This window comes from Halyomorpha halys, unplaced genomic scaffold (genome assembly GCF_000696795.3).
Source record: "Halyomorpha halys isolate HHAL.00 unplaced genomic scaffold, Hhal_1.1 Scaffold670.1, whole genome shotgun sequence".
Taxonomy (NCBI): domain Eukaryota; kingdom Metazoa; phylum Arthropoda; class Insecta; order Hemiptera; family Pentatomidae; genus Halyomorpha; species Halyomorpha halys.
This window is the reverse complement of record NW_027106188.1, coordinates 627,502-642,274: the sequence shown is the minus strand read 5'-3', so window position 1 is coordinate 642,274 and position 14,773 is coordinate 627,502. Positions and strand designations below refer to the sequence as shown.

General features: G+C 31.6%; 1 protein-coding gene across 2 annotated transcripts in view; it reads right to left on the bottom strand.

Moving 5' to 3' along the window:
* LOC106685209 (uncharacterized) overlaps positions 1-14,515 on the bottom strand; it is a 17,170-nt gene extending 2,655 nt beyond the window's left edge. The window contains exons 1-4 of one of the 2 annotated variants that reach the window (XM_014427765.1): positions 14,434-14,515; positions 11,065-11,232; positions 5,122-5,548; positions 507-652 (exon numbers count right to left, since the gene is read on the bottom strand). In XM_014427765.1, coding sequence (XP_014283251.1) covers positions 507-652; positions 5,122-5,548; positions 11,065-11,228 — 737 coding nt within the window. In that variant the 5' untranslated portion in view covers positions 11,229-11,232; positions 14,434-14,515. Of the gene's footprint in view, positions 1-506; positions 653-5,121; positions 5,549-11,064; positions 11,233-14,433 lie in introns of those variants that run through there. The other variant, XM_014427766.2, reaches the window with a different exon arrangement.
* Between the last annotated feature and the right edge of the window lie 258 nt (positions 14,516-14,773).

Below are 14,773 nucleotides of genomic sequence, written 5' to 3'. Positions count from 1 at the left end.
ATACGGGGAGGCTCAGTGATAAGGCATTGTGCTATTAACTCCAAGGGCCCAGGTTCGAAGACCCTGTAGATTCGAGAGCCTTCTGGGGTCCACCCAGCCTCATAAAATCAGTACCTTTAACCTTAATGGAAGAAAAATCTGGCGGTCGAACGTGATTCTGATCAAATTCCTCCTTGCACAACCGTTGGTCTAGTAACAGTATTTCCTTACAAATTACTTCTGCCCTTCATGATTTGTAGTGGTACCGAGTTATTATCATTCACCATTCTATATTTTTAGAGGTAATGGATAACAACAAAATCAGAAATACTTGCATATTATGTGAAGTACCATGAGATATTTCTATTTTTAGATATTTCATACTTACTACTTTATAGGTAGAGAATTTTCGGTAATAATTGCAATATTTTTCATTTAGGTAAATTTTAAATACTAATATCTTTTTATTGCAATATTTGAGATATAAAAACCTATTACAAAAAAAAAGTTTTGAAACCCAAACTTACTGTTCCTCTTTACTAATACGACGGTCTAAATCCCTAAGCGCTGTATCCAACTCCTTCCCTTTGATGTGCAGGAGACTAGCTTCTTTATAAAATTCCTCATGCCTGTCGATTAAGTCCTTTACTAGCGTGGCATGCTTCTCCGCTTCCTGTATGGCAGCAAAATGATCGATTTAAATTATTACTGATTCATGATAAGAGGAATAATTTATTATTATAGTTAAATTTAAACATGATTTATTTAAAACTTGATTAGAAAAAAATAAGGGCAACAATGCTATATTATTTTCTAAATGACAAAATTATCAAATAACCAAACAAAAATAAAATTAATTTTAAAATAAATGTTCCATTAAATATTAAAATTATATCTGTTAGGATGAAATTAAATATTATCTATAGATCCTTGAAGTGGTTACTACTTATTACTAACCACTAGAGTTAAGTTACAATAAATTGGTAGAATATATGAAACGTTGAGCTAAAGGATGATTAATATTATACTTGACTAAAGGAAGAATACCATGAATATGTATGTAAATATAAAATTTTAAGGTAAGCTGAATACAAAATAATTTAAAATAAATAAGCGAAAAGAATACAAATAATTCTCTGTATTAAATGTAAAATTAATACAAAGAATTGAGAATTTATTAGTCAATTTAATAAATTAGAGTAAGAAAAAAACTCACATTGGAAACGAATGAAATGTCTACTATCAAGAAAAATCAAAATAAATTTAATTAGATGTTGATTTTGATGTTTGAATCTTCCATTTTTTATTGTCTGCTCCTCAGCTTGTTCCACTCAGAGCATTCCTCCACTCAATTATCCTTAAACGTTGATGAGGGAAATTAAAAGATGTGAATAATGACTTCTCTTGATAGAAAACCCTATAGCCTTGTTTCGTCAATCCTTTGTCCGAAATAGTGGCTAATAGAGACGGGGTAATATATTTTCAAAACTTTTATTGGAACGATAAGAAATTAACGTTATGTGAAGTTATTTTGGAAAATATCATAAAAACGAAATTATCATATATATAATATCAAAAATATCATAAAAACGACTGATTAATTTTTTTTAAATGCCTCGAATTATTTTCGGTCTTCCATTTTCTCTCAATGTACCAGTTTGTGGTATTAGTGTAACATGAATAAAAACGGGATCGTTTCAAAAAATGATTCAGTAATAAAGAACGAATAAGAAGCTATTTTATTAAAGAATAATTTAGAAATAGCAAACAAAAATTAATTTGAACAACAAAGTACACAAACTATTTTAAATAAATTTTTAAAAAATGCTTGAAAGTAATTATCTTTCATTTACGATGATATAAGAAAAAGCTCCAGGATTGGCAAGTTAATACTTTCTGTTATTTATTTATCACTGTAGGCTTCAATCTTGTTATCTCTACATTAAATTATGGTTTAAATTCGGAGTTTTATTTTTGTGGCTATTATTCTTTAATTCCAAAATATCATAAAAATCTACTCCTACGAAGATAAACGTCATAAACTAGTTTCTAGTACATTTATCTTTGGTTTGAGGGCTGGCAGACATTTGTAAGTCTTATAGTTCCTGAGGTATAGTTTTTCATAATTCAAAATATTTGTCCGAACAACTAGAATTCAACATTTATGAATTTGGTTTGTCGAATATCATGAAAACCAATATTTTTACGAAGATAAACAGTTTATGTTTATAGTGTTTATCTTCGTAAAAATATTGGTATATTACATAAAACTAGCTTTAATTTGAGTGCTCAAAGACAGCTGTACGTCCAATGATTCCTGAGATATAGTTTTCCCAAAATAAATTGAGTAATCACTGATTTTTTTTTTTTCCTATATGGAATGTTGCAATTCAAAAAATCTATATCTCGCGAACTGTTAAACGTAAATATGTCTATTAGGGCTCATATTTTAGCAAATTTAGTCTACTTTAAATGACGTTTTCTTAGGCTTTCTAGTCTTGTTAGTAATTTTAAAAATATAGAGCTCCAAATGGAATTTTTTTTTATTGTTTTGAAACAGCCAACATTTTATAATTCCCCTCCATATACTTGGCAGACTTATCAATTTTGACTGGTAATTATACATAACTTTCATTAAAGTAATCAAAAATTGGGTTGAAATAACTGACTTTTTTCTTCTCTTGGGCAATTCTACTAATTTTTTGGGGTGGGTGTAAGAACAACAAATGTTTGATAACAACAGTTCTTCATTCAAAACGAATGGACTGTTATCCGAAACGAATTACAACCGTTATTTTATTTCGTTCCTCACTTAGCCACCAGTGTTTTTCGTTAAAACGGTTATAAAAATAAAAATAATGTTCTATTTTGCTTATTATTAACAACCTAACTGCTAGTCGACTATTTTTGTTTCATTATAGAAATAAATTAAAAAATAATATAATTCGAAATCGATGAATTTCCCTTAATTCATTAAATGTTTTGTTGTTGGGGTGTATAAAAAAAATCAAATTCAAGATTTCATAGGACTGTAAATATCCTTATCCTATTTAATACTTACCTATACTTAATAATCCCTTTAGAGCATTCACTTAGTTTCTTTATTCCCATTAGACTTCTTAAAAAAATAAAAAAACCTCAGTTTATTTATTTGTTTCAAAGAAGAAACATGACAATGCCCTACAAAATTCTCGTAATTTTAAGGCATTACTGGAAAAAAATTCACAGCCGCTGAAGCAGCACGTGAAATTATTATATATGAAGGGGAAGGTGTCCTTGACCAGTGAACTGCGCGGCATTGGTTTAAAACATTTAGCAGTGGAAATACGACGTTGGAAAGGAAGAAGGGTTATATATAAACCCACCATTAAGGCTCTGCAGGAGCTGTTGAGTCAAATCCGTACCCAAGTACTCGCGAACTTGCCAGGGAATGTGGTGTGTCGAAAGATACTGTTAGTCTCCGTCTACTCTGCATGGGGAAGGCGAAAAAGAGCAGTAGACTGATCACTAACGAACTTACTCCTCAGCAATGAGCTAAGAAGGTAAACATTTGTGAAAATTTATTGAAAAACCCTTCTTATATGAAATTTTACCTCACCCACCATAGTCCAGACCTCGCATTATCGGATTACTACTTGTTTCGATCCAGCAACTTCATTTCCTTTTCATTTCCTTCAAGTTGATATTGCGGTCTAAGAGTTCTTTGATAGCCATCCCAACAAATAGTATCACCCTGAGATCGAGCAATTGGCTAGTAGATGGCTAATAACGATATATAACAATGGACTATACTTTGAGTATTAATTGTATTTTATATCAAAGAAATAATAATACAAACATTTGGTTGAAATGCAGTCATTTGTTTTTCTTTTTATGCACCCGATTATATCAGTCATTTTTACCAACTACTAAATAATAGCGGAAACGAAATCTAATAGGATGGTATTCTCAGACTAATGTTATCTATTCGTTTTATGAAATATTTTTTTCAATATTTCTTGAGATCACGTAAATAATTACGTGATCTATAAAGTGTAAATATAATACGTGAAATCTATAAAGATTTGTAACTAATAATAATTGTAGATAGCCCGATTAGAAACGGAAATTTTATAGCCTCTGGTTTCCTCTATGACAGTACAAAAAGAACTGACTGGTCCAAAAAAAGGTACCAACGAAGAGCTTTAAGAAATATAACATAATGGCTGACCAAGATGGCGAGGTGGATGGCAATTGGTCGCTACAGGTGGAAGTTCCCCCCACTCACCTGCCACGAGGAGCAATCATGCCTTACCTCAGGTAACCAATGGTTAGTCCAATCACAGCCTTCTCCATTTTGACTTTTTTATTCATATAAAGTTCAGTTTTTCAAGTTCATTTAAACTACAAACTTGTTTAGTTCTTCACAAAACTTCACGGAGAATAAACATCGACAAAATATCTTCAATTTAGATTGCTTATAAATGTGTTTAATATTGTTATTTATCCAAGTTCAAATAATAGTAAATAGAAAAACAGAGTGAAAAAACATCCGATGCTATTAAACATTTTTCAGCCAATTTATAGATTGAGGTGGTTAATTAAAATTCCACTTGTTTCCTTTTCTTACGTCGGCCCAAGACTCCCGTTGGAGTCCTACACTGCCCCTGTTGTTATATTATAATAGAAAGGAGAGGAGGATGTAAATTGTTATTATTTATTTATTTAATTTTAAAAATCTACTTTAGATTCTGGCATAAATTTGCACAAAGCCTGAATAGTAGCCCTATCTAGATCTGCCAGCCCTTGGAGGAAATCGCTATTGTTTTGGATGAGGGGATATTTAATCCTGTATTTGTCATATCTACTGCAATTTAGTATAATATGTAATGGGTCCTCGATGGAGTTGCATGTCGAATATTTATCATTATTTTTAACTTTAATTAATGTCAAGCCGCGATTTGTACGACTATGGTTAGTTCTTAATCTTGTAATTAAGACTGTTTCTTTTCTGTTTAACTTAACACAAGTATTAGAGAACCATGGACGTGGAGACACGTTTTCCACTTTATTGAATGTCGTAATAATTGTTGTTAGTTGACCTTGTAGTATAAGAAGGTATATATATAAATGTGATGTGAATAATGGTAAAATTTATATTACCTCTTTGGCGTCCTCCCCAATCTCCTTCCTCAGCTTCATGAGTTCCTGATACCTCCAGTGAATATTGTGTACCGTCTCGTACTTTTCGCCTCCTCTCAACACTTCCTTCATGAATTTTGCCGAATCTTCGTATGTTTCGACAGCTTCTTCCATGCTGTCTTTTATGTAAAGTAAGGTATGACACGCCATCATGTACCTCTTGTAAATCTTTTTCAATCCTTGGAAAGTGTCTAGATCTTCAGCGATCATTTTTATACATTTAGTCGTTTGCTTTTTGTTGTCGACAATCATCTGCTGGTAACTGAGTAAAGTATCTTTTAATTTCTTTTTTGCTTCTACCACTTCTTGCTTTACTCGTTCCATGACGATTTCCAACTTCTTTTGCTTAACCATTTCCGCATGCTTTAATGGATCTTCCAATTTACGTCTGTAACAATTAGTTAAAAATTCTAATTTTTATTAAATGATTTTATTCAGATTTAACACTGTAGCGATGTTAAGATAAGTAGATGTATACTGTAATTGCTTTTTGGCTTCACTTTGGGTTTGAAGGAGAGTAGGGTATGCCACTACCTGATAGAAACTTTGAAGTGTTTGTTGTGATATGTGTTTGTTGTGACAGCTGTGTAGGTAGTCGAAGAAAATGCGTAGTGTAATATTGATATATTATAAAAAAAGGAAGAATATTTTAGATATGAAAATAAACTAAATAAATACATGTACAAAGTTGGAAATTATTTAAAATTGAAGTTATATAAAAAATATAAGGAAAAACATATATGTGATTAATTAAATATGTAAGTAGAATATCAAAATTAAATAAGTAGATATAAATTTATATAAACTAAGAGTACTGAGTGATATGATTGGCAGTAATTAGATGTGGGAACATAATTACTAAAATGAGTGAGGGAGAAAAAAAACATACTACTTACGTACCAATATTATCTGGTATCCTCTTATGATTCTGAAGTTTTTATCTACTCCCATTTAATTATTTTGGTTGTTATTTTGTTTGTTTTTTTGGACCCTGATGAAGGCCCAAAATTCTGGCTAACTAACAAATCAGTTTTAACTTATTTGTGTACTTCACTGACCACACCACCACATTTATCCCTTTACAATGGAAAAAAAAAGGGTTTTGAATAGAGAATAAGTTCTCAAACCTTTTATTTTGTATCTCTGGTTCTAACTTGTTTACATTGCTCTGATCTGTACAATTTCATGCCTCTACAATCATATACTCTAAACCACTCCTAAGTTTTGTGTTGATTAAAGTTGTTGCATTTTTTGTTATTTTGAGAAAAATAAAATTTTATTTTATTTATTTTCCTTTTTCAAATATTCCTTTATTTTAAAATTATTTACTCTACACCCTCCTTCCTGTATATTATAAAATATTTACGCGAATCTTAACTAGTCGAATCACGGAATACGCTGAAGAAATTATCGGAGACAACCAATGTGGTTTTAGGCAAAATCGTTCAACTATTAATCGATTTTTTTCATAACGGCAAGTATTGCAGAAAAAATTGGAATACAACGGGGTAGTTAATCAGCTTTATATAGATTTTCTGAAGACTTACGATTCTATTGACCGCCAGAAACTCTATAATATTCTGATTGAACAGGGAATACCAAAGAAGTTAGTAAATCTCGGACGGATGTGTATTGCCGAAACGTTTAATAAGGCACGAATCGGTAATCATTATTCTGAGAAATTCCAGGTCCGGTCGGGTTTAAAACAAGGAGATTCTTTATCACCTATCTTATTTAATCTAGCACTAGAATGAGTCATTAAAAGTGTAATGAATACCGAATAGGGTTTAACTTTGGGTAGTAAAATACCGGTGCTTGGGTATGCTGATGATTTGTATTATTGGTTGAGGACAAAGAAACTAAAGAACTAAATACAACCACGTTAATAAACTCCAGCAAGGAACTAGGTCTTGATATAAATATGGATAAAACAAAATACATGTTGGCAGTAGAAACGCGAGCAATTTCGGTGATATAGTTATAGGAAGAAATATGTTTGAACAGGTAAATAAGTTTAAGTATTTAGGTTCTACGGTGACTAGAAAAAACGAAATTGATGAGGGAATAAAAGCTAGGTTGAAGGCGGGAAATGCTTGTTATTTTTTAATTTCGAAACTGCTTTGCTCGCGCCTTCTATCGAAAAACGTAAAAATTAGAATTTACAAAACTATTATCTTTCCCACTGTGCTTTATAGATGCGAGACGTGGCTCCTTACACTAAGCGATGAACAGCGTCTTAGGGTTTTCGAAAATAAAGTATTGCGCTAAATATTCGGACCGAAAAAGGATGAATTAACGGGAGAATTTAGAAGATTACACAACGCTGAATTAAGGGCCCTACATCCGTAAAATATAATTCAAGTTAAAGCATTGCGGCGTCTAAGGTTGTAGGGCTAAGTAACGAGCGTATTCCTAAAATATTAATAAACACTGAACCAACGGGTAAACGTCCGAGGGGTAGACCGAAACGTAGATGGAAGGATTGCGTTAAAACTGATTTAGTGGAATTGGGTTTGGAGGGGCGTCACTGGAGGGATGTATGCAGAGAGCGTTTGGTGGTATCGGCATCGAACCTTCGGGTTCGTTAGGCCTTCATTATTATTATTATTACTCTACACCAACGTTTCGGATTCCTCCCTCTTCGGAGTACATTTCTGTAATCCTGCTGCTTCTTTCCCTTAACTTCTCTCTTAGCACTTTTCTCACCTTACTTATATGTTAACACTTGTCAATATTATATACATTTTTTTGTGATTTTTGAAAAAAAAAATCAAAGCCACATTCGTTTTTAGTGTCCACAAAACCTCTCAAATATGAATTCCACTCACTAATTTTTTTTTCGTGCCAGTAACGTTATTCCAAGAAACTCCTCTGTTGCAAATGTGACAAGGTCGCCTTTGACCCTTTATTTCAATTGATTATACTAATAAAATGAATCCTATGGCGTATTCGAATATTTTCATTCGTATTACACAAAATACATAATGAAATCTTTTTAAAAACCAATCAACAGGAAAATTCACTATCGCTCTTTCCGGTATAAAGAACGCAAAACGTTTTCTGAAAACGAAACGAGGTCATCCTTCCGACGTTCGAATGCCGTTCGGTGTAGCAGTGTACCGATAAATTATCTTTTATCAGCCCACTGATAAGGTCCATGATGAGAAGTATATTCTAAGAGCCCCGTCTGGTTCCGATAAAAAGTCATAATTCCCAGCCCATATCCTCAGACCGTTACTCCAACTATATGTTCGATAAGGAGCATTTATAGCGCTTTAGAGAGAGCTCAATGCTCCAAAGCTCACTTTCGAAAGCGTAAGGAGGTACTTTGTGAGCTACTCCTGTAGTGATTTGTTTCAGTATTTGATTTTTCGAAAGCACAAAGGTGTTAAGGAATGAAAAGGAATTCTGATTAACTGTCAATGCTGTGCTATTAATCAGAGTAAGTTAATAAAATAAACAAACATTCAATCATTTAACATTCTTCGTTCAATGAACAGAGAGAAATATTCTTCATTACAAATTCTGTGCTGCCCCCCAACACATTGGGTTGCCTCATCCACAGCGTACTAAAGATTACTAAAGAACAATTTGTTTTCAAACTATGCTAGTGATATAGTTTTGTTATGACGTTATAATAGTTGACCGTAGATTAATATGTGGAGATGTTCGGGGGTGCGGTCAGTAAATAAAAACAAATAAACAAAAACTCAATTATTTGTTTGTGTGCCGACGTCTCGACGTGTATTTCAGGCTTTCATCAGAGCTAAAAAAGCAAAAGAGACAACAACCAATAAAACAATCACTTAGGAAAACATAAAAAAAGATGAAAATAATAAATCAACACACTTTGAAATACACGATACTTAACTTTTAATTGGCTGGTTGGATACTGGTAATGGATTCTATGAAATTAATTGAATTAGCTGATTGTGACAGAAAAATAATTTAGTTATAGAGGTCGCCTAAATACTAAATCTATTGTAACTACAGGTATGAAGGGTGGCCGAAACAGAACATTTGTGGGGGAGGTTAATGAATTTCGATGGAGGGCTATGAAAACTGCAGGTTGATGACGATGGTGCGAATCAGATATATAAAACGCCGGCACCACAGGGTCAAAGAAGAATTGATGAAGTTCCTTGAAAAAGATACTTCACCTACTTCAAGGGGGTTTATTGCGTTGACACCGACGGATCCGTTAGATATGCCGATATTGTCGCATTTACAAAAATCGGAGGCACGGCTCTGGTCTTGGATCCGAAGGTAAGATTGGAGAGTAATGACCTCAAACAGGAAGGTGGAGTGGAAAGGGAAAAAAAGGAATATATGAAAAATGCGTCCCTATCCTTAAGGAAAAATTCCGTGAGACCTACGGAGAGAGAGAGTTCACCGTGAGAGGTCTCTGGTTTGGATCTTGCGGAACAATACCAGATAGAACAAGGAGCTTCTTAGAAGGCCTAGGTGTTAGCATTGGGGATATTGCGATCTTGGCGGAAAATATTATTTTGGACTCCCTGGGGATCATACACCATCAATTGCATGGGAATTAGCTCGGGGATTATTCATTGTTTTATTTATTTATTTTAGTAGGTGGGTCTGTCGATTTGTATGTTTTAACTTATTTATTCATTAAATTATTTTATTTTTTTTAACTTATTCATTCATTCAAGTATTTCTTTTAATATAAATGATGAATAATAGAATAAACATAATATCTTACATAAGTAGTGTCTAAAATAAGACAGATAAATGAGTTTTTGTATATTTGTGTTTATTTGCTCAGCGTACCCCGAACCATCTCCTTAGATTAAGAAATCTAACTAGATCTAATCTAGTAAACAAATCAAAATACGTAAAAGAAAAAGATTCTTTTACGTATTTTGATTTGTTTACTCTTTATATGTATATATATTCCATTATTTTTAATTTTACAATTTTCTCTCTTACCCAAACATAAATAACCCTTTTTTTCTTCATTAAACATAGAATAGAATTATAATCAACAGTATAATAAATAAACAACAATTTAAATAGAGCAACAAGGATGTAGACAGGATCAAAACTATAGGGGGGCAAGCCATGGCCGTTCAGTAAGTGACCTTTCTGCGCGTAAAAGGGGAATGAAACAAAAATTTTAAGAAAATTATTTATAATCATTGTAGTGCTTTATTATTTATTTTTTATTAACCTAAATAATTAAATAATTTTTTTGTACCTCTAGTACGGGAGGGCAGCTCCAGTTGCACTTCTCCTCGCTGGGTACGCCATGTATAGCAAATATATATGTACATAAAAACTCAACGGAATTATATTAAATTAAAATTTAAAATAGGTCTATGTACATGAATCCAAAAAAAAATAAATACATTAAAATAAAAGTAATAAATATAAAAGTGGTAATTATAAAAAATTAATCAATATTCAATAAAAGCTAATAAATATAAAAATAACACATCTCTGTATGTATTGTCTTAGAAAAAAATTAGATGATAAATAATAAAATCAACAAAAACTGAAAATGATATTTTTATCAGTATTAATAAATTATTCATACATTGAATGCACTGTAGTATGTAGGTACGAGTAAAGCATATATTTGAAGGTGACAATAAATTAGATTACTCGTTTAGCTCCTTTTTGTCTTGCTACCATTTACAGTGCCTATTAAATGTAGTTATTTTTGTAGAAATCTTTGTTGAGGGAGATTTAGTTACAAATAAACCAGAACATAACAAAAATAGTTCAAACATCGTTTGGTAAAATTATTTCTATCTGATTGAAGGATGTGATGGGAGAAGAACAATTCTAGAATTAAATCAAGGATTATATTTTTAATTTAATATAAATATACAAATACTTATATTCCTCCAAAACTATTTAAGTTACTGAAAAATAACTTACGCACATGATTTGTAGGTGGCATAAATAAAATTAAATGGCGGCAAATATCGATTGTTCTGTAATCTGAACCCAGATGAGTTTTCCTTTATTTCAAGGAAAGTTGAAATAAATTCGCCTCGCTTAGTGACTGGCAATGGCCAAGTGACTTTCCTCTGCAGCTTCATTTTCCTGAAAGCATTCAAAAAATTAAGGAAAGTAGTTCTTAATTTGAAATGTTAATTATCACATCTCTAATACTGAAGATCTATGTCGGATGATTATCTTAAATTAAATAACAATTGGAGAGTGGCTAGTTCTATGGTAGGGCACTGTGCCACTAACTCTAAAGATCCGGGTTCGAATCCGGCTGTGGTAAAAAAGTATTTTCTGACACACTATAGCCGTGAGTCAGCACTGTGTGTCATGAGCCCTCTGTGGTCCACATAGCCTCATTTAGTGGGGCTAAATAAATCTTAATTGGTTTAAAAATCCGGCGGTCGAGGTTTATTCTGACTAAATCACCTCCTTGCACAATCGTTGGTCTAGTAACACTACTTCCTTACAAAGTAGTGAATCCTTGACCCCTTCATGAAATTTAATTTTTTTTCGAACAATTAATAAAATTAGAATTTAACCTATAATGTAACAGGTACATAGTAATTTTTTTAAAATAGAATGATATAGCAATATTTAGTTTAAAATTACCATATACAAAAAATAAAGAAATAATGCATTATACACCATATTTCGTTAGCAAATACTACAAAAAACTACCAATTTTTGAGTTAACGTAAATATTTTAAAGTAACCATAGTTCTGTTAAAATATATTTAAAGGTGAAAAAAATTCATTACACCCTTGCGATGTGTGCTTTTGTATTACAAATCTAGGTGTATGCGTACACACACCTCCTAGAAAAAAAACTGACTCCGAAAAGTACTTAAAATTACACATAAGGAAAAGTTATTAGAATCTAAAAAAACAAAAAGAGGAAAAATGCAATTTAAAATTGAATACAGCAGCCCAAAGAGAATGAAATAAAACTAACTCTATTCATCCATGAACTTGGTAAAAAAGAACAAGTAACTTTTCTTGCTTACAGAACAGAACTTTATCAAGTTAAATTTTCGGCTCACTCGTTTTTAACATTTTAACATCTGAGTAAGGCTTTTGACAATGCAATTTTCATTGTGTAACTGGTTTTGTAAATTGCGCACTGAATCAAAATATTCTTTGTCCATCATTTAGTCAGTGGTTCTCTTGCATTTGGTACAGTAAGAGCTCTTGTAATAACTGTTTGCAAGTTTGTCACTGGTTGTAATCCTATCTCCTTCGCCTTCTTAAAAAAAAGGTTTATGTTTTCTAGCCTGGAGAGGTGATGTTTGCTCCTCAATCCTGATTCCTTTTGATCAAGTGATCTCTCGAATTGGCCTTATTAGTACAAGAGCCGAGAAGAAAAAAGGCAGTTATATCATCCCAATTTTTTCTTACTTTAACGAAAACAATGAATAATTACTAGTCAAAATTTAGGAGAAATAAAAAATGGCGGCTGTTTCAAAACGTTAAAAAATTAATTTTTCATTTGAACCTCTAATCTATTAAACTACCACCAACACTAGAAAACTTAAAAGAACATTTTTTAAAGTAGAAAATTTGCTGACATATGAGCTCTAATAGAGATATTTACGTTCAGTAGTTTCCGAGATATAGCTTTGTAAAAAGCAACATTTCTTTAAAAAAATGTACTGAAAGATAAGTAGTTAGTGAATTTATTTTGAGAAATCAATATCTCAGGAACTATGTGACTTATAGATTTCTATCAGCACTCAAATTAAAGCTAGTTAAATTTACTATAAAGCAGTTTATTACGTTTATCTTCGTAGGAGTAGTAGTTTTTATGATATTTGACAAGATAAATTATTTTATAGTTTGTTGGAACAAAATGTTTGATTTTTAAAAAAATATCTTTGGAACTATAAGATGTACATTCGGCTGCCAGCACTCAAAATAAAGATAATTTAACGATGTAAAGATTTTATGAAACGTATCTTCGTAGGTTAGTATTTTTTATGATATTCGCATATAAATTTGGCACATGAAAATTTGTCTGTCAATCATTAAAAGGTTTCTTATTAGCTTTTTATTTATTTATTTTTTTTTTTTTACTCATGGATGCCTTACACCATTTCTAAAGTAGCAACGTATTGGTATTGGTTACTTACCCCAGCTAACTCCAAAGAGATATTTGAATTAGTAAACAATATTTAATAAGTAATTAATGTCATGTTATGCAATATATATTTTGTCTTAAAAGTTATGTCCCATAACTACCATCAGAATTTAATTGTTATTAATGTATTATTACGAACCTACTATAAATGATCGAACAACTTCTTCACCCTTTTTATAAAACGAACAAATTGTTTTATTTATTTTTTTAATGTGATTTACAATTGTACAAGTAATAAATACAATAAGTAAAAATGTTGTATGTTTCATTTGCACTTGAAAATCTTGGGAAGGAACCATCCATTGGTGGTACTTCAAACATTAATTTAATGTAAGAAGGTCCCGTGGCCATCTTCTTTACAGACACCTCGGAGCGTTGTCAGGGATTGTTAAGGATGGAAGATTAAGAATTAATGGGTTAGGATGGGTAAGGAGTTTTGAATGAAAAGACGCATATCTGTTTTGGGCCAAATCTGAAACGAATGGGATGTTAAGGTCTTTGTGGACGAGTTTCGAACAAAATTTAAAGAAAAATACCGCTTAAAATTTATTGAATGAAATGTATATCGGCTCAAGTACTCCATTGCGAACCACGCTACACGAGGGGGGAATGTCAAGATTCATTTCTTGGAGTCACTGTGAAATAAATATTGACTGATATTGGAATCGAACCCACAACATTCTGAAACCAACCTAACGTGCTCGGCCATAATGTTCTCATGAAATATAACAAAGTTCCAAATATCATAGTAATATCCAAGTAAATCACCTTTCGCTGAGGTTCAAATATTATCTAAATTAATTAATCAAATATGAATTCATGAATTGCTCTAGGCCCATTATCTTAGAATTTGGTAAGTTTGAGTAAATACAATCATTAATGATTTTGAAGTTATGGCAGCTTTATTTATTTCGTAACTGCCTCCTTAGGCTCACTCAATAGAAATACGAACCTAAACCATGGTTACCAAACATAAGCTACAGTTCAAAGAAGTCCACGTTAACCAACGTTACTTCACAACAGGTATCCAAAAGGAAGGGTAAAGTATCAGAACAATATTATTCAAGTTTTTAATAAATGAAAAAATAGAATAATATAATATTAAAATATTAGAAAAACACAACGAAAAATACACAGTAAACGAATCAGTATTCTCTCACCTCTACTTCGTGTTAATCTTTTATGGATTCGAATAAAACTAGCGAACACTTTTGTATCTCTTACAGCTGTCCCATATGAAAATCGATACTACAGATGTTACCATTTTCCTGTAATAAATTTCTTAATAGTGAAAAACTAATTATTTGTTCAGAAATTTATTTTAAGTCATAAGATAAGGTTGTAAACATTATCTAAAACACGTTCTAAAGGACCCTTTTTAAAAACATAAACCTGATTTTTTTAAACCACATTATGATATTTTCTTATAGCAACCTTTAATACTACATCTCCTGTTTGTTTTTTAAAATAAAATAAAGTTTTTTTGGTACTTACGTATTA